Source organism: Cygnus atratus, chromosome 16 (genome assembly GCF_013377495.2).
Source record: "Cygnus atratus isolate AKBS03 ecotype Queensland, Australia chromosome 16, CAtr_DNAZoo_HiC_assembly, whole genome shotgun sequence".
Classification (NCBI taxonomy): domain Eukaryota; kingdom Metazoa; phylum Chordata; class Aves; order Anseriformes; family Anatidae; genus Cygnus; species Cygnus atratus.
The window spans coordinates 1,858,505-1,884,840 of NC_066377.1; the positions used below are offsets into that span (position 1 = coordinate 1,858,505).

The 26,336-nt window shown below is 46.5% G+C and overlaps 1 protein-coding gene across 1 annotated transcript; it reads left to right on the top strand.

Annotated features, from left to right (window-relative positions):
* The first annotated feature begins 340 nt into the window (after positions 1-340).
* On the top strand, positions 341-23,296 carry PRPF6 (pre-mRNA processing factor 6). Its single transcript, XM_035548313.2, has 21 exons — positions 341-489; positions 960-1,128; positions 1,895-2,013; positions 2,184-2,262; positions 2,865-3,041; positions 3,654-3,809; positions 4,508-4,602; positions 5,299-5,455; positions 5,669-5,831; positions 8,542-8,660; positions 9,263-9,481; positions 11,043-11,165; positions 11,701-11,822; positions 12,939-13,077; positions 13,974-14,093; positions 15,274-15,450; positions 16,269-16,402; positions 16,720-16,811; positions 18,889-19,003; positions 21,028-21,154; positions 21,933-23,296. Exons 1-21 carry the CDS (start codon positions 419-421, stop codon positions 22,083-22,085), a joined length of 2,826 nt encoding a protein of 941 aa, XP_035404206.1. The 5' UTR covers positions 341-418; the 3' UTR covers positions 22,086-23,296.
* The last annotated feature ends 3,040 nt before the right edge of the window (positions 23,297-26,336 follow it).

The window sequence follows — 26,336 nt, forward strand, 5'->3', positions numbered from 1 at the left end:
TAAACACACACGCCGTGTGCACACAAATGCGCCCTTACACGCGCAGTGCGTGTGCATGCCCAGCTGTGTTAACACACGCCCTGTGTGCACACCGAGGGCCGTTTACACGCGCAGTGTGCCCACAGCCGCGCACTAACACCCGCCGTGCCCCGTGTGCGCGTGCCCGTGCCCACGCGCGTGCAGGTGCCCGTGCAGGTGCCGTGCGCTGTGCGCATGCGCGCCCTCCTCCCCCCCCCCCCCCCCTCCTCTCCCCTCCCCTCCTCTCGCTCCCCCCTCCCCTCCCGGTCCCGCCGCCGCACCGGGGGGGCCCCGCCCCGCCCCGCCCCGCCCCGCCCGGAACCGGAAGTGCCGCGCTGCCCGCCGGGTAACCACACCGCTTCCGCCGCCGCCGCCGCCGCCGTCTGCCCCCGCCGCCGCGATGAACAAGAAGAAGAAGCCGTTCCTGGGCATGCCCGCGCCCCTCGGCTACGTACCGGGGCTGGGCCGCGGGTGAGGCGCTGCACCGGGCCCTGCTCCCACCGGTACCGGGCCCGGTACCCCTCACGGCAGGGCCTGCGGCCTGCCCGGCCTTCAGGCCCGGTGGGGCCGGGGCCTTCCCCCCGCCGGTTGTGGCGCGGCACCGGGACCGGCTGCGTGAGGGGCTGGGACCCCCGGTCGTCCCCCCCCCGGTCCCCCCGTCCTGCCCCTGCTCCGGCACCGTGCGGCCTCCGGGGCGCCCCTTTCGCTGTGCCCGGCTCGGTACCGGGCAGGGGCAGAGCCGGGAGCTCCACAAACCCCAAGCCCTGCAGGGGAACCACCCCCGGGGGTGGGGGGGGGGGGGGGAGGGGGAGCTGCTGGTGCCCTGCCCGCACCGGGGGTACCGGTGGCGGCGGCTGGGGTCGGTACCGACCCTGGCACCGTGCCCGTGCGGTGGTGGGGCTGCGGCGCCCTCACTCCCTGCCCCGTTTCTGTCACCGCAGGGCCACCGGTTTCACCACCCGCTCCGACATCGGCCCCGCTCGCGACGCCAACGACCCCGTGGATGACCGCCATGCGCCCCCCGGGAAAAGGACGGTCGGGGACCAGATGAAGAAGAACCAGACGGCCGATGACGACGACGAAGACTTGAACGACACCAATTACGACGAGGTGATGGGACGGTGATCGTCCTGGAGATGCTCTTCCCCAAGTGGAAGAGAAGTCCCGTAGCTCCCCGTTCCCCGATTATAAAACCCTCCGTTAGCTGAGGCTTCGGGGCCAGGCTTTCCTGTAGTCTGCCAACAACGCCCCTTTTTTATTTATTTTTTTACCGAGACTCCGTTATACGTAATGGCGCAGTGCTCGCAGACTTCTTCTTCTGGTGTTGGTCCAGATGTCGTGGTTTAATTATCCGTACAGAGCACTGAGCGTCTTGGGAAGAAGTCCACAGATAAATTATCGGTTGAAGCACTCTGTGGGATATATATATTTTTTTTTTGTGTTCTCCTGCACAAATGAAATCAAAACTCTTGTGATTTGAGGTATATTTGTCTTTACGTGGCCTGTGTAGCCTCTGGTGTTTAAATCCCGTTTTGGTTAGTTAAATGTTGCTTTCAGGAGTTAAAAATAAAAGTTGTTCACGGAGGAAAGTGCCCATTCTGCACTGGGAACTTGTTTATTGCTTAATAGAAGCAATTTTGAAGCATTTTTGGTTTTGAAATGACTTGGGAAAATAAACACTAGGGGTGGTAGAAGGAAGCTGCTTTTATTTAAGGCTGTGTTAGTCTGGGCAAGATTAAGACTCACCTGCTCCGGCCTCTTTGTTTCCCTGGGTGGCAGTGGGCTGTGCTCGGTGCGTAACGGGAGCTTGAAACTGAGCGTTCTCCTTTTCTTTTCTCTCTTTCCCTGCTTTTTTCTTCTCTTTTCAAATTCCTAGTTCAATGGCTACGCTGGGAGCCTGTTCTCAAGCGGTCCCTATGAGAAAGATGACGAGGAAGCAGATGCTATTTATGCAGCTTTGGATAAAAGGATGGATGAGCGGAGGAAGGAGAGAAGGTAGGGTTAATCCGACACTGCTGTGGGATATTTCCTAATTCATTTGTATTTCAGAGTTTTCCTCTGGAAAAAATATTTTATATGCCTTCTGATCAAATCCCATTTTCTGTAATACTTAACGCCTTGCCCGGTGTTACTTTGAGCATAACCTCGGTACTCCTTCCTCAAAGGGAACAACGGGAGAAAGAGGAAATCGAAAAATACCGTATGGAACGACCCAAAATTCAGCAGCAGTTCTCAGACTTGAAAGTAAGGACAAAATGTTGTCAGCGGTGTGACTTTTGTCTCTGCTTTGTGGGAGGTGGGCGTCTGATGGCATTTATTTGCTCAAAATCTGTGTGTTATCACACAAGTACTTTCTGTTGGGGGGAAAAAAAAAAAAAACCGCAGGAGTGTAAAGCTGGTGGCTGGTGGTGCAGAAGCTGTTGTAGGATTGAAAGGTTGTGTAGTGCAGTGTTCAGCCAGTTACAGTTGCACAGTCAGACAGTATAACTGGATCTGCTGACTAAATCTTCTGTTAAATAAAACGTATCATTTTGGCTATTGTTTAATGATTAGTAATAAAACGGCGCTGCAGTCGCTGAGATTAATCTGCGTGTTTGTAGCTCAGGGTTTAAGAACAAAATTGGTTTGGAATCTCAGTCTGGACTAAAACCAACTTCTAATTAAATGCATCTAATTCTCTTCTGACATTGGATTAGGGGAAAGAAAAAAATCTGATCTTTGACCTCTGAGTCTTTTTTTTTTTTCTTGAAAGAATTCAAAATGAATTAAATCTGTTAAGGACTGTGAGTAGCTTAAAGGAAGACATTTCTAAAAATAAATAATGATTACAATTCATGTCTGAGTAGCGGAAGCTAGCGGAGGTCACAGAAGAAGAGTGGCTGAGCATTCCAGAAGTTGGCGACGCCAGGAACAAACGGCAGAGGAACCCTCGTTATGAGAAGCTGACTCCTGTACCCGACAGCTTCTTTGCAAAACATTTACAGTCGGGGGAGAATCACACCACTGTTGACCCACGCCAGACGGTGAGTATGGCCTGATGATCTTACTTGCTCTTCTTAAGTAGAGACAAAGGTTAATCTGTGCGTTTGTTAGTGGGATTTGGAAAAAAAATAAAGATTCTTGACCGAAAATCTTGCTGTAGTTTGCAAGTCCGTCGAAGGAATTGTGGATGTTAAATTCCTGTCGTCGCTGGAGTCTTTCAGTGCTTACCCGTTGCCAGACGAAGCCTGAGGGTGGACAGGGGAAGTCTGTTTCTTGTGTTAAAAGTGGAAAAAAGTGGTTTTTGCTGTAGTGTTTTTGGATGTAGAATGGTGATAATGAGTTGTCGTGAGCTTAGCCAACATCCTTTTCTGTTACACTAATGTCTTGCAGAAATGGAACAGAAAACAAAGTTCGACTTCACCTAGGGGCTTGCTCAGCCCAGGAGCTTGAGTTAAAATTATTTAATTTTCAGTTGACAATAGGTCAAATACGTTTGCTTGTTGCTGCTGTGGTCATAACGGTTACAGAAGAAGCTGACTGGCCCTGAATTGGCACCAAATGCCCATGCGACTATTTTGTAGACGTACAGCCTGAATTCTTTTAGAAATCTCAAGAGGTTTTTAGGAATATGTTTCTCTCCCTCTTGTTTTTAGCAATTTGGTGGATTGAATACTCCCTATCCAGGGGGCTTGAATACTCCATACCCAGGAGGAATGACCCCAGGCTTAATGACACCTGGGACAGGAGAATTGGATATGAGGAAGATCGGCCAAGCCAGAAACACCCTGATGGATATGAGGCTAAGCCAGGTAAGCACGTTGGAAGGTGGGATCTGTCACAGGTGTACCTGCAGTTGGTGGTGTGCTGCTATTTAAGACCTGGTTTGAGGAAAGTCTTTCATTCTCTTGGGTGTTAGATAGGAGAAATAGCTTAGCTGAGACTAGAAATAATCTTTCACTCCTCCTTTCCCAATCTCATGCTCCCTACGCTAACAATTTATTGAGTAATAACAGTTTGTCATTGGAAGTCTTGGTTGCGATGGGAAGATGAACTGCGCTGTTACAGCAGAGGTAGACTTGAGACAGACCATGCTGATAGCTTTGTCAGGGAAGACATTTCTTCAGGATTTATTCAGGACAGAAAGATGAAGAATACTACTCTCGTGTAGTGGACTTCCATTCCTCTTTATTGATTTTCCCATCCAAATCTGGTTCAAACTAAAACAGATGGGCTTCAGCTGTCCAGGTTGCAAGACCTTGTAGTGGCTGAAAGCCAAGCTGCTTGTTTTCTGGCTTTGCAGCGGTACTAAGTTTTTAACTGTAAAGTCATGTGTTTTAGAAGCGGGGACAAAAGCTAATCAGGAAGGGAGGGGCTTGTCTTTTCCTTCTTCCTCGGTCTTGGTGACAGATAAATGCCTGAAGACTTTTTGTGTAGCAGCAGTGCCTTGTGCAGGCAGGTTGTGGGGCTGTGAGCGGTCATTTCAGTAGTGCTGGCTTCACTTTCCCAGGTGTCAGACTCTGTGAGTGGCCAGACGGTAGTGGATCCCAAAGGATATCTGACAGACCTGAATTCCATGATTCCCACGCACGGAGGTGATATCAAGTAAGTTTAAGGGTTGACTGATTTAGCCCCTTAATAAGGGCTCGGATCCTGCATATAAATGGAAATCTGTCGGAATGGGTGGCTTGTAGCTAATGTTTAGTTTGTAAAAGATGGTAGGTGAGTTCGGGGGATGAATTCTTTTAACATGAGGTCCAGTATTCTTTCAACTGATGTGTTTAGCATCTGACCCGCATGAATTAATTGCGGGGGTTGTTTCTGTTCTGTCCCAGGACTGTATGCCAGAGTGATGGTAGTGGGCAGCCATCTGCCAGCCAGGAAATAATTGCACCTGTGTGGTGCTAATTTAGGCTTGACTGGTCACCTCCGAAGCCGTGTGTCATAAAGGATTGCCACGTAACTCAAAACAGTACATGCAAATCTTGATCATAAGACCTGACCTAAATCAATGCTGTGGTTATTAACTTCCAATTGCAAGTGCCTGGCTGTAATTCCTTAAGATATAAATATACAAAAATATATTTAAATACTAAACGAATTCTCACGGCAATATTGTGTGTTAATGTATATTAGTAAGGTTGTTTTGGTAGTACATAGTTTGTTACCAGTCTGGAAATGTTTGAGGTCACAGGTACTGGCATCTGAGTGTGGCTGAGAAGAGCTGACTGTACTGACTGATTCAGGAGGATTGTTTGCTAGCGTGCTGACAACTTCTACCTGTCTTTTCCCCTTCATTAGCGATATTAAAAAAGCTCGTTTGCTCCTCAAATCTGTACGAGAGACCAACCCTCATCACCCACCAGCTTGGATAGCGTCAGCCCGACTGGAGGAAGTCACTGGCAAACTGCAGGTGGCTCGGAATCTTATCATGAAAGGAACAGAGATGTGCCCCAAGGTCAGAATTGCTTTGCTTCCCTGCTGGCCCTTGCAGGACAGTAGGAAAATGTGGTGGTTACAAGCAGCAGCATCTGTCTGTCAAGCCTCTAGCAGCTACAGCCTGATACTGCTTCTCTATCTGCAATATTAAAAACGCATTTAGCTGAAAGCTCTGGTTTTAGGTTCTCACAGTACTTGTTTTGATATAAAGCAAAGCTTTTTTTTCTGACAGAGTGAAGATGTTTGGTTAGAAGCTGCTCGGCTTCAGCCTGGGGATACAGCCAAGGCTGTTGTGGCCCAAGCTGTCCGCCACCTCCCGCAGTCCGTCCGGATCTATATAAGAGCAGCGGAGCTGGAGACAGATATTCGGGCAAAGAAGCGCGTTCTTAGGAAAGGTGAGAGCTTCTGCAGCGCCAGGGAACAAAGTCTTCGAGTCCCTCTGCATTGTCTTGTAAATTGTTCAAGATATGTCCGTAATTTTTTTTAAAAATGCTTTTGTTTTTCTCCTCCTTGGTGAAAATACAGTTGTTAATAATGTATGCCTTAACGCTGGAACATGCTGCCGTTGGGTCAGAGTGGAGTGCTTCTAGTATTTGCAAAACAGCCCCCAGCAGAAAGCTGCTCCTGCTGAGCAATTGCAAAGTGACATCTTACTGAAAACAATTCCATCTTGGTCAAGGTTAGAGAGGTAGATGGAAGCAATTCAAAAAAATATGCTCTAAGGGGAAAAGGGTGCTTTAACAATCTTCTTGTGATATGTTTTAAAAAAGATGTCAGACTTATATATGAGTTTTGGCTTGTCTGTAACCTGTTAGGGACCACAGTGATATTTGGTGGAGGAGCTGTAAAGGCCTCGGGGTTCTCATATCATTGAGCCTGGTGAGCCTTGGGATTTGCTTTAGTGTAGCAATTTCTGTGTTCTTGACAAACAGCTTTTCTTTGTGGTGCTTACCCAAAACCTTACATCTTTATTGTATTGAACTTGGAAGTTTCCCTCTTTTGTGGAATTGCCATCTTTTCCCAAACCTGTTCTCTTGTAACAGCAGTTTGTGTTGTCCTGGGCCCAGGTTTTCTTTGCAGGTGCACAGTGTGAGTCGATTACTTTGACTGATGTGCCTGTCTCAGTAGAGATTAGATCCTTCACAAGTATTCAACTGTATCAATTACATCTCCTGACTTTAATCTAGACAGGGAAAGGGGTCTGGATTTAATGCGCTTAATCTCTGCGATGCAGTCTGCAGTATTAAATAACTTGGCTTCAAAGGGAGTAAATTGCTTCCTTCTTACTACTGCACGCAAATTGCATATCGGTGTGAAACGGTCTCTTACCGCATGTGACAATGCGTGGATGGAAGGCACTTCAAGACTGCTGGGGTTGAGGTTGTGGGAGTTCAAATATTAATTATTTGGTAGCTTTATTTTCGTTGGCCAAGCAGCGCAGTGTTCTCTGGAGCGTTGCTCCCGCGACACCTTGTTCTCTGCAAGAACAGTAACGGATGCTTAACAGGAAAACACTTTTACAAGAGCAGAAGTAGGTTTCTGAGTCCAGCTCGGGTAGGAAGGCGGCAGGTGTGAAAGCAATGACTTGTGCGTTAAGTCCTGAGGCTGTTCATTTGCTTTAAGCATTGTATCTTACTCTAGTTTGTGGAACCACCTGCTTAACCTCTGATACAAAGCTGTTAGTGGGGTGGGATATGATTTACCGTGCTGTTTCCACTCCCTGCGTGTTAGCAGTCAGCTTCACAGTGCTCCTGTACTACCCGGGGAGCATCAGTAACACAGTGCTTGGAACTGTTTGGGTATATTGTCTTAACACAAGTGGCAGGTTAACCCAGTATTTGCCCAAAAATATAAAAGGCTGACTGCCAGGTAATGTCACTAAAGTGTGATCTTTCATAATGCATTTCTCTCTCCGGTCTGTTGGCTGTGTGCATTTCTGCCGTCTAGCACAACGTCTGGAGTTTTTAAAGCCTCTCTCTGGCTATAGAGACAGCAAGCTGAGTGTTTAAAATACATCTTGAGGTGTAAAAATCGAACGCTCTACCTATGAAAACAGGCTCTGTCTTGCTGAGCGGTGTTTTCAGCTCTTGCACACTGATATTATTCACTTAAAATGCTTCAGAAAAATCTCCTGCTGCTCTAGACTCTAGGAGGAATGGTTAATGCCAAGACGCTCGGTGCACACTACTTGTAAATGCTCTGTGCATTTCTGTAGAGCTCGGATGTGCTCTGAAGTTCATGCTCAGCAGTGTGCCTCAGCCTTTGCAGGAGTGCTTAAAGAAACAGCATTGCCTGGAAGCCTGGCAAGTTCCAAAGTACTTTTAGATGCGTCTTCTCTCCTGTTTGTGTGGTCCTGCAATTATACTTTCATTATTGATAAAGGATGTGTTCAGTCCTCTGCTACTACGTCACGATTATGTATCATCACCATGGAGGCAATGAAGCCAATACTACTCCCTGTGTGGTTATCTAAGCTGTAGTGACAAAAGTGTTTAGAAAAAAAAAATTAGCTTCTCACTGGTAGAAGTAGAAAAAATTAGCTTCTCATTAGTTTTGAAGGTACGCTCATGGGTAAAAATTTCAGAGAAAATAAGGACTTTCTGGTTTTGTCAGATGAGCCCTGTTTGCAAGGCATTTGTCTTAATGCGATTTAATGAGGCATGGAAATCCTAAAGAGTGTGAAATTCTTTATTAGATTAATGTAGACTTAACCCTCATATATTCAAGATTTTATACCAGCCTGGTATGTATGAAGACAATATATTTGGAATGTTTATCAGAACCCAGAAACACTTTGACCATGCTGAGAGTTGAGGCTTTGTTCAGCTAGGTGTTTTACTGAAGAGGAAGCAATTACAGCTTGTAATGAGAAAAGCTCTTGGCTTGCCAAAACCTGTTTCCAATTAAAATCAAGTATTTTTTTTATTTTCTGATTTTAAGTTCTCATCGTTGAAGCAAGAGCTAGTGTAAGTACAATTCCCTCCGTTCTTTCAGGAAATTTCATCTGTAGTAAGACAAGGCCTTTAACGTATCATCTCGGACAACAATATTTCTCTTTGGGGAACTTCTTTATCATGATTTACATAATTGTTTTTGCCTCTCTAGCCCTTGAGCATGTTCCAAATTCAGTGCGTTTGTGGAAGGCAGCTGTGGAGTTAGAAGAACCTGAGGATGCCAGGATCATGCTGAGTCGAGCTGTGGAATGCTGCCCAACTAGTGTTGAAGTAAGTTTTTAAAAAAAAAAAAAAAAAAGGAAAATAAAGCAACCCCCTACGTTCTGTTTTAGGTTAGCAGTAGAGCTTTGACAACAAAAGGCAGGTAAGTGCACTAGTTTTCTACTAGGCATTTTATGAAGGATGTGATGAGTAGAGAACTATTTTTTTTCCCCAGACTTAATTGTCTGGTAGTTGTTATATGCCTCATTTTCCTGCGTAATTTTTATATTAGTTATGCCAGTGTACTGCTGTGCCTGCAGTGGCCAATTAGCCATGTTTACATTCATGTTTAGCGCCTTGACAATTGTGAAAACAAGCATATGCGTAGCTTGGGGAATCTAAAACAAAGTTGCTTGTTTCTGAAATGTTGAACCAAAGAGTGTGTGCAGCAGCCTGGCAAACGAAGATGATATCTTGAGATGATTAGGTTTTAGCTCTAAGGACAGTCGTAGAGTCTGGTTCTACTATTTCTGCTTTGGTATTCTGCAGCCTGCTTATACTACATGAGGACAATTGCCAACTAGTAGCAAACAGAATGAAGCTGCTTATCTCTTTGGGCTGACAGTCATCTCCTTGTTCTAATCTAAAATGCATCTTTTGTTGCTCTGCAGCTGTGGCTTGCGCTGGCAAGACTGGAGACATATGAGAATGCTCGTAAAGTCCTCAACAAAGCCCGTGAGAATATTCCAACAGATCGTCACATCTGGATTACTGCTGCCAAATTGGAAGAAGCCAATGGAAACACCCAGATGGTGGAGAAAATCATCGACAGAGCCATCACATCTCTTAGGGCTAACGGGGTGGAAATCAACAGAGAGCAATGGATACAGGTATTGGCTTGGTCTCGGTTAGCGACCCAGGTGAACCCTTCAAGTTCTGTTTTGAAGGCTACTGATGCTAGATACTGTGGGGTTGAGCTATTCTGCACTAGGCTTGTTGGTAGAGAGCCCTGTGAAAATACGATAGGTGAGACTAAAACACTGAGGAGGGCCAAGAGCAAATTTAAGCGATAGCCTGGGGTGTCATTATGTGTGTCGAGCTGAGGAATACCTGGTTTACTTCTCTTTTGGAAAATAACCAGCTTCAAGCTGAAGCAGCTGCTGCCTCAGGTAGCATGGAGGCCTTAAACCTCCAGGGAATTATTTGTATATTTTTTGCATATGCCTTTTTTGGCTTAAAAGGTGCCTGTTTGCCAGCGAAGTCTTTGTCGGGTGTTGTTGTAAGAAGTCGATACAAACATTGTATATGCAGCAGATAGGAAATACTCTGCTCGTCCTTTATTGGCTCACACTGCCTCCTGAGGCTGTGCAAAGTACTCACAGCTGACTTAGGGAACCGTGTTACATGGTAATGTTTACAAACCATGACCTCTGCAGGTTCCTCACACTGTTACACATCATCCTATTTTTGACCTTCTGTACTAGAAAAGCAGCAAGAAGTTGTATGGCTTTTCAGTGTTCTGGTCGCCTTTGAAAGCTGCAGTGCTTGAGTTTCCTGAGTTAGTAAGACACTTCAAAGACTGCCGTTTAAATCGCTTGATGTTCAGGTTAAAATAACTTTTTTCCTCCTGAATATGTACTGTTGCTATATTTAAGCATAAGCCTTCTAAAACAATTTACTACTGATATAATTTACAGTGGGTCAAGGCAGCAAAATGTTCTTGGCACAGTGCTTAAAAGAGTATCGGTAACGAACAAAGTATTTAATATTAAACGGATATCCTTGTTAACATCTAAATGAATTATAACCTTCTTTTTACAATTAAAGGTTAATTTCGACCTCTGTTTTATTTAAAACCCTCTGCATCTGTCTTCTCGAGTTCCTTTTTGGTACTAGAACTGCTCCATTTCTGTTACCTGATCAGAGATCTCTTTAACAAGTTTAAGCAAGTCATGCGAAGCCTTCTGAAAGCTTTGTCAGACACTTTTCTATACGTACTCTAGCGACACAGCCTTTGCAGCTGTCACTTAACAGTGGGTGAGTGTGTATTTAAGAGCAGTTCTTGTTTAGCTCTTTTTCAGACTTAAAAACCAAAGCTGAAAGAAGGTCAGTAGCTTCGATGCTACGATTCGTTCTTCTTGAATTCTTGCATTTTTTTATGCCTGACCCAACCCAGGGGAAGTCAGCGCAGTGGTAAGAGGAGACCGTACAGCCCGGAGAGGTCACGCGTTGTCACACTTTCTCTCCTTCTCTGATTGATTCTGTGCACAGCTATAGTGCATTCCTTGTGGGTGTAGTCTCACTGGTGTCAAGATCTGTTTGAGTAATAAGATACTTGTAACGTACAGTGACCTGCAGTGTCCCCGTGTTTGTGCCCGAGGAATTGCTGCTGCAGAATCTAACTTACTGTGCTGATTCTCAAAGTGAGCAGGCTGTTACTCTTGTCTCTAGGATGCTGAGGAATGCGATAAAGCCGGAAGCGTGGCCACGTGCCAGGCAATCATGCGAGCTGTGATTGGGATTGGGATTGAGGAAGAAGATCGGAAACATACCTGGATGGAAGATGCAGACAGTGTATGTCCAGCTGTGATGCAGTTTTTTTCAAACTGGGGGAAATGGAACTGGAACCAGGGAAATTAGGATTTTTAATCAGTGAAAGCGGGTGTGGTTCACATGTTACCTGCTTGCATTTGGCCATTAAACATGCACTACAAACTAAATTCTATTTCAGCGTGAGAAATACCCATTTCAGTGACCTTGAGCTGGGTTTACAGCAGTAGGGAAACATGCTAATGTGCTTATAGTTTTTCATGTAAAAAGCAAAGTGTGAATACGAAAGCCTTTGCAAAACCTTGTTAATTTTTCAGGCTGGCCTCTGCGTGTCAGTCCCTCTGGAAGGCCAGTGATGCTTGTGCACTGCTAGAGGGACTCTTAGAAATTCCTCCCTGCTTCCCTTTAAAAAGCTGATAACAACTGCCCTGTTATATAGGGTGACCCAATGCATATATTACTCACTGAGTTCTGTATTGAATTATGAATTGTCATTCTTTCTTGCCCTTGACTTCAGTGCAACCCTAGGCTGACTTAATTCCGGTCTGTTTTTCCTTAGTGTGTTGCTCATAACGCTCTGGAGTGTGCCCGAGCAATTTATGCGTATGCCTTGCAAGTTTTCCCAAGCAAGAAGAGTGTGTGGCTGAGAGCAGCGTACTTTGAAAAGAACCATGGAACAAGGTATGTGTACCCTCGTTGTGTGGCTCCTTAATACAGCCTGCTAGACCAGGGAGGTAGAAAAGCTACGAGATCAGCAATAAAGTGTACTGTTCCACAAACGGCGTGAGTTCAGCTGCTGAAAACTCAACGGCATTGCTGGTGTGACCTTCTTTGTTGAGGTTGTGGTCAGAGAATCTTTATTTCCTTTGTAAGATCATAAAAAGTTCTCTGACAAATGGGATTACTTAGTGAAAATAGCTGTGAATGGGTAAGGGATAATCATCTTGGGGAAGGCATTTCTAGAAAAAATTGGGAATACAGAATGACAAGTCACCTAGAAATACAGCATGTGTTCCATTTAATGTTTGTAGATAGATAAATTACTTTAACACCGAGTCTGTCTGAGCATCTCTGGCATGTTCTGATTAATCGTACTACGAATGTGTATCAGAATCTGAACTAAGATTGGCATTATACTGTCACAGCCTGGGCCTCTTATTTTGATTATTCATAAAGTACTACACATTTGAACCTTTTTTGCCCAAAGTTTATAATAAAACAGTCTATATAATAGACCACTTACAGATGTGGAGTTGGTCTTATTAAAGCTTATTGTGTGGAAGTGACTGCAGATGCTGAGTTCTACATCATTCAAGGCTTTTTTTGGATCAAGTATGTCTTTGCTTTTGATGTTGTTCTCCCATGTTTTCCCAGTGGTGGCTTGCTTTTAAGCCCCTTATTCTACCTGAAGTCCATTTTCTAGAGGAGGAAAAAAAATCGATAAGATCAAGCCAGCTTCATGTAATAATTCTGAAAAACTTCCTGTCTTGGTTTCTGCTAAGGTTTGTTTAGAAGACGGGCTCTTTCCGAGACAAATGAGCTGTTTATGCACAGAGTCTTTCCGCAAAAGCTATCAAAGAAAGATGTCTGAACAATGAGCCGTTTGTGGAGTGCTGATTTCAGAACCCTTGTGAAAAAAGACCTCACCCTTTCCTTGTTAATGAAACAACTTATCAAGGTTTACAATGTTGGACTTTGCAACAATATTTATAGCATTGAGTGATAGTGGAAATGGTGTGTGAGAGCTCGCCTCTGGCAATATTTTGAGTGATTGTAACTTGCTCTTTCTTGTCTCAGAGAATCCTTGGAGGCTCTTTTGCAGAGAGCTGTTGCTCACTGTCCCAAAGCAGAAGTGCTCTGGCTCATGGGTGCCAAGTCGAAGTGGCTGGCAGGAGATGTGCCAGCAGCCAGAAGCATTCTGGCCCTGGCTTTCCAGGTGGGTATGTTACACATGTGTGAGGGTGTTCAGTGTGACTGCTAAAGAGAACAGAGTAGGCTTTTTCTGTTAACACTCACCTGATTTCTGCTGTCTTTCAATATGAGGGGTCTTGCACTGTTCTTTGATAGTTTTACGTGGCAAAAACGTCCTCCTGTAAGATAGCAGCAAGCTGGAAAACAGACTGTATTACTGCTCGTCAAAAAGGGTAGTGATCTGCCCTAATTAATGAGGTTGCTCTATTAATTATGGCTTCGAGCAAACCCACTAATCCACAGCACAATGAAGGGAATCATCCACTGGATGCTGGAAGATGGGCAGAGTGGTACGCTGGGAATGAGGCCTCAAAAGCCAAGTGACAGTAAAAAAAAAAAAAAAAATTAAAAAAAACAGCTTCTGAGCAGGGAGGTAGAAGTGAGTTACTTCCTAGACTTGTTCTTGGCACTTTTTGTTAATATCCTGAAGACTTCTTGACGTGGTTGTCACTGAGATGACTTGAATTGGAGGAGTGTTGTTCACAGATTTCAGCTGAGAATCTGAGCTCCAGCTTTTTTGTTCACGGATAATGAAGTGAGGGTCTCACTGTGACAGACCCTGTGATTTCTTCCAGTATTTTAACTGGAAGTTCAGAAGATCAAGCATTAATGGTTTTCAACAATTGAGAAGTATCCAACTTCTCAACTGGCATATATCTTGGTGTTGTGCATCTGTTTTGTAGAATTTCTGTAAACTTCAAAGGTCAAGGAAGACTGGGAGGAGCTTGAACTGAAAAAAAAAAAAAAATCCTAGTGTGGATTGACAAAGCTGTGATTTCAGTTTTAATCTGGATCAAGTGAAGGATTAAATCTGCTGTTGATTCACTGTATGCATTTGTCTGTCATTTTATGTTCTTGCAGGCCAACCCCAACAGCGAGGAGATCTGGCTGGCTGCCGTGAAGCTCGAGTCAGAAAACAATGAATATGAAAGAGCAAGGAGGCTGCTGGCAAAAGCTCGCAGCAGTGCCCCCACGGCAAGGGTAAGGATGTGTGAAGGGTGGAGAGACTGAGGCTTCTCGTGCCCATGGGGGAGTTGAGTCGGAAGGAGAAGTTCCTTTAGTTCTGTGGCCTTAGTGATTGACCAGATGGCTCCCTGCCATTGCCTTTTGCAGGCACTGTAGCGCTTCTCCAGCGAATTGCGACACAAAATCGGGGCATGATGGGAAAAAAGGCTAGGATCAAGTGAAGGGTTTCAGTTTTTTCTACACAAATGGCAAAAGTCAGGAAATTCCCAGTTTACAGCTGTTTGTATAATGTTCCTGTTGCATAAAAGCCTCTCTTGGAAAAGAGAGAGAAAATACTTTCACAGAAGACTCACTTATGCTTGCAGTGCTAAAGACAGCACCAGTCAAGTTTGTTTAAAGTTACACACTTGGGTTTATCTCTACCCGTACTTCTGGTATGATAAACTTTGTCAGTTTTTAGCTGTGTGTACAGAACCATTTTAATTTTTCCAAGTAAGAGAAAAGATGGGGTTTGTTATGTGGAAAATGAGATTCCCCTTGCCCCCGATTTGTACTTCATTCTTGATCTTTTAGACTGGCCTCTTCCTTCTTTGTCGGTCAGGGAGCTTCTGTCCAGCTGGAGTTTGAAACTCTTGCGGCAGACTTGATGCCTCTTTTGCAAAGTCATGGGGGGAGTTTGGGAATTGGGAGGACAGGGATTAAAGAGCAGCTAAATGGCCTTCAGTCTGTAATGTATTTCTAACAGCTGTAAGCAAAAAGGAAGGTGTTCGGGGGCAGAAAAGCACACCTACCAGTGTGTAATTAGCAGGACAGCACTTGCAGCTTAAAGCCATAACTAGGAATAGGCGCTCTTGGTAGCTTGGGTGTGAGGAGATCGTTCTGTGCAGATGAAGCAGGCTCAAATTTATTATTGGTTGTGCTCCTGAAGCTGTGCTCTGTCAGCTTTCTGCTAATTGTTGAGGAAGAGGTTGATCGCTGTCCCAATTCCTTTAATACTTGTGTTTTACCTTTCTCATTGCTATCTGTTCCTGAAACTTAACCCTGACTTTTTTTTTACTCCAAACTGTAGCTAGTGAATAACATGCTAATGAATGTATGAATGTGGGAACCCACTGCGTTGACAGAATAATATTGTTGACAGAGTAATGTTTCTTCAATGGCTGCTAGTGATAAATGGCTATGCTTTTTTTCTCAGGTCTTCATGAAGTCTGTGAAGTTAGAATGGGTGCTCGGAAACATTGCTGCAGCCCAGGAGCTCTGTGAGGAAGCCCTGAAGCACTACGAGGACTTCCCCAAACTGTGGATGATGAAAGGACAAATTGAGGAGCAAAAGGAGCTGGTAGAGAAAGCACGGGAGGCTTATAATCAAGGGGTAAGATGTACGTTATTGCAAGTTTGCTTCGTGCTTCTGGCACGGACAGATGTCTGTCCCTCCACTTGGATTTGGAGGTTAAATGAAGAGGTGATTTCTGTTCTCTCCCTGTTATTGGTTAAAACAGTAACAGAAAAATACTAGGATCTTGAACGAAGCGGCAAAAATGTCTTACCCAGTATCCATGTTCACTTTCTAGCTTGAGAGAGTTTGCTGTATGCTTGACTACTCACTAGTATGAAAAAAGTCATTGCACAATAATTCTCTGAGACCTGTAAGGACTAACAGTAGAACTCCTAATAGAAAAGCTTGCTAATGAGCTTAGATACACACTGTAAAAGGAGATGGTCTGCAGAGCACTTGTCTCTTTTAAATAGTAATTGGTGTCCTTGTGTATGAACACTCCTGAAACTTATCAGCCATGAAAGTAATGTGGAAGCAAGTTAATGACTTCCCAGGCTTCAAAGGCAGTGTGTTTCCTGCATACTCTGTGATTTGGGTATGGATTAGAGCCCTCCATCTCCAGACAGCACAGATTGTAGGTGTGCTGTTAAGGGAGGTGTATTCTTTCTTTTCTCGTGCTACTGGGATAGCTCAGTCAGAGCTGATGTGCTGTTATCTGGCTGTTTTAGATATAGGAGAAACTAATTTCTGTACTGCTCACTGCTGTAAGATTAACTAGAAGAAATTTGAGTGATGTAGTCAGCTTTATTTCACTTCCGAAATCCCCAGGAGGATGTAAGGAAGGAAGTCGATTTCTATAGGGATTATAATATGTTTTCAAATGTACATAATATGCTTTTTGTTATTTTAAACAGTTGAAAAAGTGTCCCCATTCCATACCCCTGTGGCTTTTGCTGTCCAGGCTGGAAGAGAAGGTGGGGCAGTTAACCAGAGCAAGAGCCATCTTGGAAAAGTCTCGCCTAAAGAATCCAAAGAATCCAGATCTCTGGTGAGTTGTAGCCCAAATTCCCTTCACGTCCACACAAGGCCAATACATGCTTCAGGATGGCTATTTTACATCTCAGCCAGGGGGGTCTTTTGTTTCTATTATAGTCATTTTCTCATATAACTCTTAACCTAGGCCATTACAAAATAAAGGTTACATTTGTTTTTAAATGGAGAGGAATGGGAAGATGTCAGTCACCCGTATGTATTTAAAATATGGGCAAATGTTTGTAATTTCTTGTAACTTCCACGTGATTTGCTGTTGGTTTCCACGCAGTGAATGTTTTCATAAATACCATGGCTGGGTCTCTTCCTTACCAGGTTAGAGTCTGTGCGACTGGAGTACAGAGCTGGGCTAAAGAATATTGCAAATACTCTGATGGCCAAGGCATTGCAAGAATGCCCCAATTCAGGTGAGATGAATCTCATTTTTATCTTAAACACAGCTATATTTGCTTGGAAAAAGATAAGCCTTTATCAGCTAAGATGTCCTTTTTGGCCGTGTTTCAAAATACCGCATTGCGGAGAGGTGTCGGTCGTCCTTCTGCAAAGGAGATGTTGAGGGTTTCTGTGAGTAATCCTGGTTACTTTCTGGTGTCTCACACCGGAGAGGCCATGGGTTGGTGTTCGTGTCTTGGGGTCTGTGGTCCACAGCTTGTTCCCGGCTTTCCTGGTAAAGCATCTTGGGTGGCTTTTCTCTGAAGCTGGTAAAAAATCTGCCAGGGTTTAAAGTTGAAGAAAGACTCGAGGGTTTGCAGTTAGGGAGTTCAGTGGAAAGAGGATGGGTTTTTCCCTGTCTCGTTGGGGTGTAGCTGGCCATAGGAAACTTCTGTTGGTGGTTTGCCCACACTGGTTTCACTACTAGACAGGCCTGTGCTTAATAACATGCACTGACAGCAACTTCAGTCAGTTGTGATTAGGGGATCGTGTACCATAAATGTGTAGTCCTGCTTTTTCATTATTTTAACATATTTAAGGAAGGGCAGATAGGTCATATAACGTAAGTCAGATGGTTCTAACTAGCAGTGGAAGCATTCGCCTCTTGGGATGGGAGGCGAAAGTGCAGAATGCTTCCCTATTTTTTGGCAGAATTAGGCAGAAGGCTTAATCATCTAAACATGTTGACATCTTTGGAGAGAAGATGTCACGTAAGTACGAAAAGTAGTAGCCTACCACAGGGCAAGCCTTTTTTGTTTGCCTTCAGGCTTGGTTTTGGAAGGTGTTTAATTGGCGGCGGCTGAAGCCCCAGTGAAATAATGGGAATTAAGTGGCTTTTATGACATGATAAACTCATTGCAAGCTGCTCGCTGTGCGAGTGGGTCAATAAAGCTACCACACGAGCCCCACTTTGTTTTGTGAATGACCTAATGCTGAATGTGTGTTTGCCACCACAGGCTTTTTTACAGAATCTGCCTGTTGCTATGGAAATAGGCAGCAGGGTCTCAGGTTTTGTTTAAATAAAATAGCTTCCAACCCTCATCTTAAAACTCTACAAACAACAAAAAAAAAAGCCTGCAGGAATTAGTTCATTGGACACCTACAGTCATGTAAACCAGAGACCTGTGTCCGTCCGTTGCTGAATTAGTTACTGTTCCTTACAGCTGATGGCACAAAGAAGGAAACCGAAATACAGTGGTGTTTGTGTCCTCAGCAGGCCTGAAAATAGAGACTCATAAAATAGGGTTTGACCCTATATGCAAAGAGGAAATAGGCAAGAAGGGAAGAGTTCTGCTCCGGTCTGTCATTGCAGTCATCAAAGTTTGTATAAATTTCCATGGTGCAGTTTATGGGAAGTGAGAGCACTTTGATAGAGTCCTGGCAGACACGAGCTTTCAGGCTTTGCTTTGAAGCGATCAGCAGGTATGGTTGGCTGACGTGAGAAACTGAAGATTTCATGCTCCTCTGAGCACGTTTCCTTTCTTGCTTTTGGCAGTGAAAGGATCTAGGGATTAAACCCAGCTTTCCTGGGCCTGCTATGTCCTTCATCGTAGGTGCGGGGAGCCAGCAGCAAGAAGGCTGTGGCGCTCCTTGGCACCCTTGGAACTGCTTCCAAGTGGTTCACTTCTGGGACGTCTGCTGCTGAAGCTACCCGTTGAGACAAATGGAAGTCTTTCACTTGGTTACTGCTGAGTTGCCCTCCGCCATTGCACTGCTTCCAGCGTCTCATCGGAAAGGCGCGAGCTCTGGTCTCGTGCACACCAGCATAGGGAGTGTGGAAGCCGCAGTTGGGTTATGGTACAGAAACAATTTAGAACGGAAGGTCCAGTGTGGTACAATCCGTAACTGAATTTCAGAGTACTGAAGGAAATATGCGTGCTGGAAGAGTGATTTGAGGTGGGGTGGAGGCATGGGGATAACTTCCAGCGTGGGGGCAGGAGTGCTGCTCGCTTTGGAGAGCGCTGGCCTGCTGGCAGGATGGGGAGGGTTAGTCTGAAATACCACTAAATCTTCCTACTTGACTTAAAAATCTTCCTGCTTGACTTAATTAAGGAATCCTGTGGTCAGAGGCAATTTTCCTTGAAGCGCGGCCGCAACGAAAGACCAAGAGTGTGGATGCTCTGAAGAAGTGTGAACACGACCCACATGTCCTGTTGGCTGTGGCCAAGTGAGTTCCTGTGCTTCATGTAGTAAAAAAAAAAAAAAAACGCATTTTTGCGTGTGGCTGCGTCCGTGATGAAACACTGCACTTGAGCGTGACCACATGATGCTGGCTGCAGCAGTTCTAATAAGCCTCAGAGCAAGTAACAGCTCTCAAGCTGTCTCCTAGTAACTGTGCAAATCTCCTGCTCTGCCTTGATTCAAAACAGGGGATGTCAGCCTGCCCTCCAGCTGTTCTGGTGGGTCTGGGGCTGCAGCACGGATAGTGATACATTCACGCTGAGTCCTTTCTCAGTGCTGGGTTTTGGCAGTCTGAAAACTGCATCTTTGTTTCCCCTTAAGTGGAGTTTTAGCGTGTTTTCAGATGAGCTAGGCTTCCACTAGGTTTTACAGGGTGTGTTCTAAGTATTTTTGAAAATACGGACAATTTTTGCAGGTGGTTCTTTGCTTTTTATGTGGCTGTGTTCTTCATATTTTCTCTCTATCCTAGATTGTGTCGGATTTTTTTTAATCTTGAGCTAGACTGTGCTGTTTTAGTCTTCTCCCTTCCTGAATTTCTGCTATGTCAGTTTTTCTTTCAGTTGTGGCCCTTCCTGGAATGCAGACTACAAGTCGCTCTGTAGTTTGCTTCTCTGGAACAGGAAGATAATCCACTAGGAATTGTCGTCTTTTCTAAATCAAGTTGTGAGGCTTCCAGTGATGGAAAACTATTATTAGAGTTGACTCACCATATCCCTTCTGATCTGATGTGTAGATGATGTGTAGTACTACAGCAGTAGCGATTGGAGCAAACTTGCTTTTCTTCCTTTGTGAAGACCAGAAGAGGTTAATGCGGGAAGCACGTTGCCCAAACAGTTGCCCAATTCTTTCACAACTCTTTTTTATAGGCCAAAGAAAACTGTAGGATACACTCCAGTGACTGCAACACTGGCTTCTGCCAGATAACAGCTGCCTTGTTCTGCTTTAGGAGCAAGTGAGGAAAAACGTTAACTTTTGCTTTATTGAAGCTGCTTCCAGGCCCCTTCTGGTACAACCTCAGGCAGTTTAGCAGCTAATCCCAACACAAACAGCTTCCACCTCCCATCACGACTTGCATGTAGGTACGGTAATGCCACGGCCTGCCGCACATTTGTGGAAAACTTTAAATGTTGCTGAAAAAGGCCCCTACCTGCAGGTGTTTAGCCTCTGCTGTCGTTGTTCGTGCTCTTTTAAATCGCAGTTTATTTAACACGGAACAATCAAGAGTATTATAGGGCTTAAAAACAATCACATAAGCTGTATAATTTTATGGCTGGCTAAGCTCTTTATGAGGGATGGCTGTTTGATTTGATAAGGACCTGACTAGCTCAAATGAACTCTTTAATGCAAAGGAATGAAACCAATAGACTATTGATTCAGCTGGTTAATTACCGGGGAGAAATTTAAGAATTCACAAGTACCTTTTTGAAATGGCAGCAGTCAGGCTGAGTGCCAGGCTGGGATTTGAGTGTGGGACGTTGCATGCTTGCCTTTCCTCGTAAAGTGGAGGTGGAAGGAGCAAGATTAGTGTACCTGAGCCTGTGGCCGCATGTGGTAATGGCTCCAGTGCATATAATTTGTTAAGACGTTAATTGCTAGATGCTAAAATGAACTTGAAATACTGAAAAATTGGGGGAGGGAAGATAGATGGAGGTATGTGATCCTGTCCCTTTGTACACTACGTCTGGAACAGCAAAATTAAGCAAATGAGTTAGTAAAGACAGAACTCAGAGTAATCCTTCCCTTCTCCGAGAGCCTGTCTCTTCCTTTAATTGGGACTGTCTTTACCTGTTACAGTGTGTGGGGAGTAAGGAGGAAGCAGTGGATGTTCTTTCCAGTCCTCTCATGCCTCTTCCTTTCCCGGGGCAAGTGCAGTTTGCAGGTGACTGCGAAACCTGGTGTTTCCGTCTTGGGAGAACAAGGAAATATCTGTAGAGCCTTTAAGTTGGAGTGCTTGCAGACTGCTGTGTTCCTCTGAAGAGGTTCTCTCTTCCCTTCTGCTTTTCTCAACAGGTTATTCTGGAGCGAGCGTAAAATAACCAAGGCCCGAGAGTGGTTCCACCGAACAGTGAAGATAGATTCTGACCTGGGAGACGCCTGGGCTTTCTTTTACAAATTTGAGCTCCAGCATGGCACAGAGGTGAGCGTGCACCTGGGCGCAGGGAGCAGGGGAAGGCAGCAGGAATCCCTTGCTGGTGGTGGTTACTTTGTCCTGGGAACTGCTGCAGCACTGGGCCACGCACACCGCCGCTGCTCCCTGTCTGGCCTCCAGATGAGGAGGCTAAGGCTGTCACGCCTGGTCTTGAGTGAGCATGAACAGGCATGTGTGGTGCTTTTTAAAAGACACCGTCATTAGCAGAGCTGTCTTTCAGGTTGCTTTGCCATCCACAGTCATGCTGGTTCGTGCAAAAAAGCTCTGAAATCAATCTTGCTTCTGTAAAAACGCAAGCTTCCTTGGAGATTTTCCTGTAATCGTGGTGCTGGATGTGTGTAACTCGTCCCATGTCTGCACAAGTGTCAAGTGCAGGTTGCACGTGGACACAGCTGTAGGAACAATCTGTTCTAATCTCTTACGGTGGATTTTACTGCCTGGTATCACTGAAGTGATGGGAGTGTTTATCTTCTGACTTCAGAGAGACCTCTCACTTGACCTGTCTCATGCAGGTGGTAACACAAAGGAAGTTTCTGCTGCAATTTCTTTGGTGTATCCAGAAGTTGCTTGACTGTAACTAGGCCAGTTTGTTCAGCAAGGCAGGAGAATTTTAACCCAGGCTTCCAAACTGCCTTTAAGGGAGGTGGGGGGGGGAAAGCTTTGGATGAATGTTTGAATTAGGGAGGGGACTTAATTTTTTCTCTCTCTGCTGGAACTAAATGAGGGCATTAAGAGATTTGCAAACTGTTGTTTCTCTTCCTCATAGGAACAACAAGAAGAGGTAAGGAAGCGCTGCGAGAATGCTGAACCCCGCCACGGAGAGCTCTGGTGTGATGTCTCCAAGGACATAGCAAACTGGCAGAAGAAGATCGGAGAGATTCTTGTGCTTGTGGCAGCCAAGCTTAAAAACACCTTCTAGAGTACGCTGGCTTCGGCTGGATCAGTCATCTCTGCAGGACCTGCCCGCTTACCTGCTTTCAGTTCATTTGCCCGTAGAGTGGCAGATTTCAGAGGACAGGAGACGGGTGGCAATATGACAGATCTTTCTTCCAAAAAGCAAAGCTGGGTCCTCCTCCTTTTCCTGGTGATAGTGCTCTTGGCTCACACGATGCGGCAATCAGCTTCTGCAGCACAAGTGCATCTAATTCCCCTTTGAATGTTGCTGCTGGTGTAATTGTAGGGGAGCTGAGCGGTTTTGTGAGGCTGTGTTGGCATTTTCATTTTGATGCCTGAATCCCCTCTGTAAATACAAGCCTTAATCAGCGCTTGTATGGTTTCTGATGTTAGCTGTTGCTCTGGATTCCTCTGCAGCATGAAGCGCCCGTCCTGTCCTTGTCCTCCTTTGTGCAGTTTCTTTGGTGTTTGGCCCACCTGATGCAGTTTCTTTGCCAGCATCTGTTGTGTTGCTGTTTTTGAATATCCTCAGAGGAGATGGGGTAGGGCTCTGCTGGGGGTGGAGCTGGACAGCTGAGGGGAATGGCTGGGGTGAGCCTTTTTAAAAAAAAAAAATAAAAATAAAATCTTTTTTTGGCCAAAGGTCTGGTCTAACTTCATCTCCTCTGCAAGCAAGCTGCAACACAACTCGAGTACTCCTCAAACCTGAGCAGATGGAGCATTTTGTGAAATTCCAGAGCATATTTTTAGAGACTTTCCTTAATTTTTTAAATGTACATAGTATAACCTTATTCTTCTAGGTGTCCGATTGCGTTAAGCACAGTGGTATTTTAAAGTAGTAAGGCAAAAGCCAGCAATCCCTGAAGGCCCTTTTAAAGGAATAACCTTTCGTCAGAGCCATCAAGAGACTGTGCACTTAGACAGTGGCAACTGCTTTCTCGTTGTGGGTGTTTGGGATGGCCATCTGCAAGTGCAGATGGCAAAGAGCAGGTTAATTAGAGTGAGATCTTTGTGTTTGGGACCCTTTGAAAGTTGTCTTCAATTTTCTATACTTGCAATCTGTATTATTTTGACTTAACGAACCTGGCTGACTTGTGATCATTCACGGAACCGAAACGTATGATGTCTGATGTATTAGGATATAGAAGAAGTATTCAGGTCTGTGTATGTGCATTATGTAATGTATTTAGCTAGAGAAAAAAAACTTATTTGTCTGGAAAATATGTATAAAACATGGCTTGTGTTTTGTTTCCTTAAGTTCTCTTTGAATGTGGTCTCGCCTTTGTACTCTGACTGGGAAGAGTGGCTCTGATAGCAGAAACCTTTGAACCTGCCAGGCTCTCACCGCTCTGGGAACATTTCTGCCAGGGGTGGTTACACCAAGTTGTGCCGCATCCTTCTGCCAAAAGCAACAGTGCACATGGAAAGTCTGTGTTTTAACGCTGAAGCAGAGATGTTTGGCCTTGAAGCAAAAGCCTATCTTTTGGATTTATAATAGAAATCTTGTGAACTCTTGTGCTTTCTCTTGAGTAGCTGATGAAAATGCGTGAAGCTGCATTTTCATTAAGAAGGGTGTAGATCGTGGATGGCCCGTGGGCTTGTAGTTTCCCAAAGGTGAGTGAGAGATGTTGGGAGCTGAGGGACTTGCTCGGGGGTTTTGTGCCATCATTGGCATCTGCCCTGGATGTGGGCTGATGTGAAGGTGAAGCGGGGCGAGGCTGGGGAATAGGATGGAGACGTCAATCTGTTGTGAAAAGGAGAGGGTGGGTGTGTGGGAAGGGAACGTGGCTAGGCCAGGGTTTCAAGACTGAGCCAAAAACTGCAGGAGAAAGAAATTAATGGTTTTCAGCGTGTTCAAGTCCTTGTGCCTCTCACGTGGCTTTTGCCTTTCTTCCATAATGTCATCTGTGGAAGTGCTGGGACGTGGGGCCTGGGTTTCACCTGTCTGGGAGGTGAAAGTGGAGTTCCAGTTTAGTTCCAGCTTCTGTGGTGCTGAAGCACAGCGAAGTGCTTGGGAAAGCTGCGTGTAAGGTGGCATTTAAATTCCTCAGCCCTGTCGTGCCCTCCTCTTGGTGCCTGCGGAGGTGAGATGGGGAAGATGGTTGGAACCACAGTGGTATGGCTTTTGCTGGAGAAACTCCTGAGTTGTGAAGCGTTTGGAGCACCTCCCTAACGTTAAACGCTTTGTGTGCTGGTCAGGATCAGTGCACTTTCCCTGCCCCTTTCAGGTGGCAGCATTGTATTTAAGGATTTCTTGGGCAGAGGCTACCCAAGTGCCCAGAAACTGAGAACAGGCAAGGGAGGCACTGGCAGGGTTGATTCTTGTGGCTGGTGAGAGGAGAGGTGGTTTTCCTGGGATGGGCTGGAAGCCCTGGGCCAGGGGACCTGCACCTGCACTGCTGCTGTGCAGCACCCGATTCCTTTTACCACCTGTTCCTTGCATCTGCAGCCTTCCCTGTTCTGTGGCCTGGGGTTTTTAGATTCTGTTCTCTTTTTCAAAAAGAAAAAAAAAGAGGGATCATCCATCTTTAGAGCCTTTTAGCGTTTGGAGATGGCTTTGTGTTTTCAAATGGATTACGGCACCTACAAAATTTAACTATATATAGAGCTCAGTAAAGAAGTTATATGGGTCCTGTCTTCAGCGGTATGCTCTTGTATATGCTGTGGTTCCCACGTTGCCTGATGGAACATTTGCCTGCTCAGATGCCTCCTGCTCACACTTGCCAAGCTGAGAAAAGTCGGATTCTTCAGCTCTTTGTTTCATCTCACACTAGCGGAGTCTCGCATGTGAGGCTGTCTCTCAGCGCATCCTGTGTGAAAGCGACGGCGAGTCAGGGCTTTGTTTTCCCTGCCTGGGCTTGTGTGCTAAGGGCGATGCGCCCCTAAAACTCGGGGGGGAGCGGGAGGAGCAGTTTGGCTGAGAGCACGGGAACGCTGCGTGCGTGCGGGTATTTGAGCGGTGTCCCACCGCCTTCTCCAGGGACAGTCACTTCAGCCACCACCTGCGGTGTGCAGCCACAGGTGCTACCCAGGGCTAGCAGCAGCCCGTGGATTTAGAAAGATGATAATTAAGGAAATGCTAATAATGCTGACGGTGGCCTCTGTTCCTGGGCTTCAGCGTATTCCCGCAGCGCTGCCCTGCTCCCGCACGGGGCCGTGTCTCCCTCCCGGCCTCCGCGGGGCTGAGCCCACGCAGCGCTTTCTCTGCGAGCCCCGTTCGGGCCCTTCAAGGAAGAGGGAGCCTCTTGTACCCTGACCCTACAGGCACGGCTTCTCGGCAGGAGCAGGACGCTTGGTTTGCCGCCGCCAGCTCCTCTCCGAGCCCGCAGCTCGCTCCTTTCCTTCCCCGGCTTCTGCGCTCGCCCAGCAGCTCCCGCTCGTAGCGGGGCTGGTTGGGGGGGCTCCATCCTGCGGGGTCCTGGGCGATGCTGCGGGGAGACAGCGGGCAGCCGGGGCTGGGCCCAGCGGTGCCCCCCCCCCCCGCCTTATGGGGCCGGGCCCGTCCCCTCCCACCGCGGCCCCGCGCGTGGAGCCAAGTTCAAACCGCGAGCCCCAGCGCGGCGGCGGAGCGGGACGCAGCGGGGGGCCGGGCTGGGGGCCCCCAGTGCCTGCGCGGCTCCATGGTGAGTGTGCTGGGGCTGGGGGAGATGGACCCGGAGCCCCCGCACCAGTGGGATTGGGGTGGGGGAGCTGTCGGGATGGGGTAGGTTGGGTCTTGGGTTGGGATGGGGTTTGGGAAGTGTCGGGACGCGGTTGGTGTTGGTCTGCCCAGGACAGGGCTTGGAGCAGTCGGGCTAGGGACCACAATGGGGCTCGGACCGGTCGGGGTGGGGGTGGTCTGGCCCCAAGGGGGCTCAGAGCAGTCAGGATGGGACCAGGGTCAGGATAGGACCTGGATCTGGTGGGGATGGAGGTCAGAGCTGGTGGGGAAGGTGCTGGTCTGGCCGGGAGGGCGTGGAAGTGCTTGGGAGGGCTGGGCCGGGGCTTGGACGTGGGGACGGACGTGGGGACGGACGCGTCGCTGGTCCCAAAAGTGTCACTGGTCCTGAGGTGTAGGGCGGCCGCTCTGCTCCTGCCCGGTGCTGTGGTCTGTTGTGGACCCTGGGCAGTATCAGGGCCCCTTTGGAGGAGGAGGGTGTAAGGGGTAGGGACCGGGACCACCTGGCTGGGGGGGCCTGGGGACCCCAGCGCCTGCGCCTTGCAGCTCAGGTGGCCGAGCCCAGCACGGTGCCACCGGGAGCTGCTCTATCGCTAGAGGTGATTTCCCTTATCTCCC

Bases quoted from the DNA above. Each gene is read 5' to 3' on its own strand.
- PRPF6 (XM_035548313.2), top strand. From the start codon at position 419: ATGAACAAGAAGAAGAAGCCGTTCCTGGGCATGCCCGCGCCCCTCGGC. The intron at 8,661-9,262 runs GTAAGTTTTTAA...GTTGCTCTGCAG, and splicing joins GCTGCCCAACTAGTGTTGAA to CTGTGGCTTGCGCTGGCAAG. The intron at 13,078-13,973 runs GTGGGTATGTTA...ATGTTCTTGCAG, and splicing joins TTCTGGCCCTGGCTTTCCAG to GCCAACCCCAACAGCGAGGA.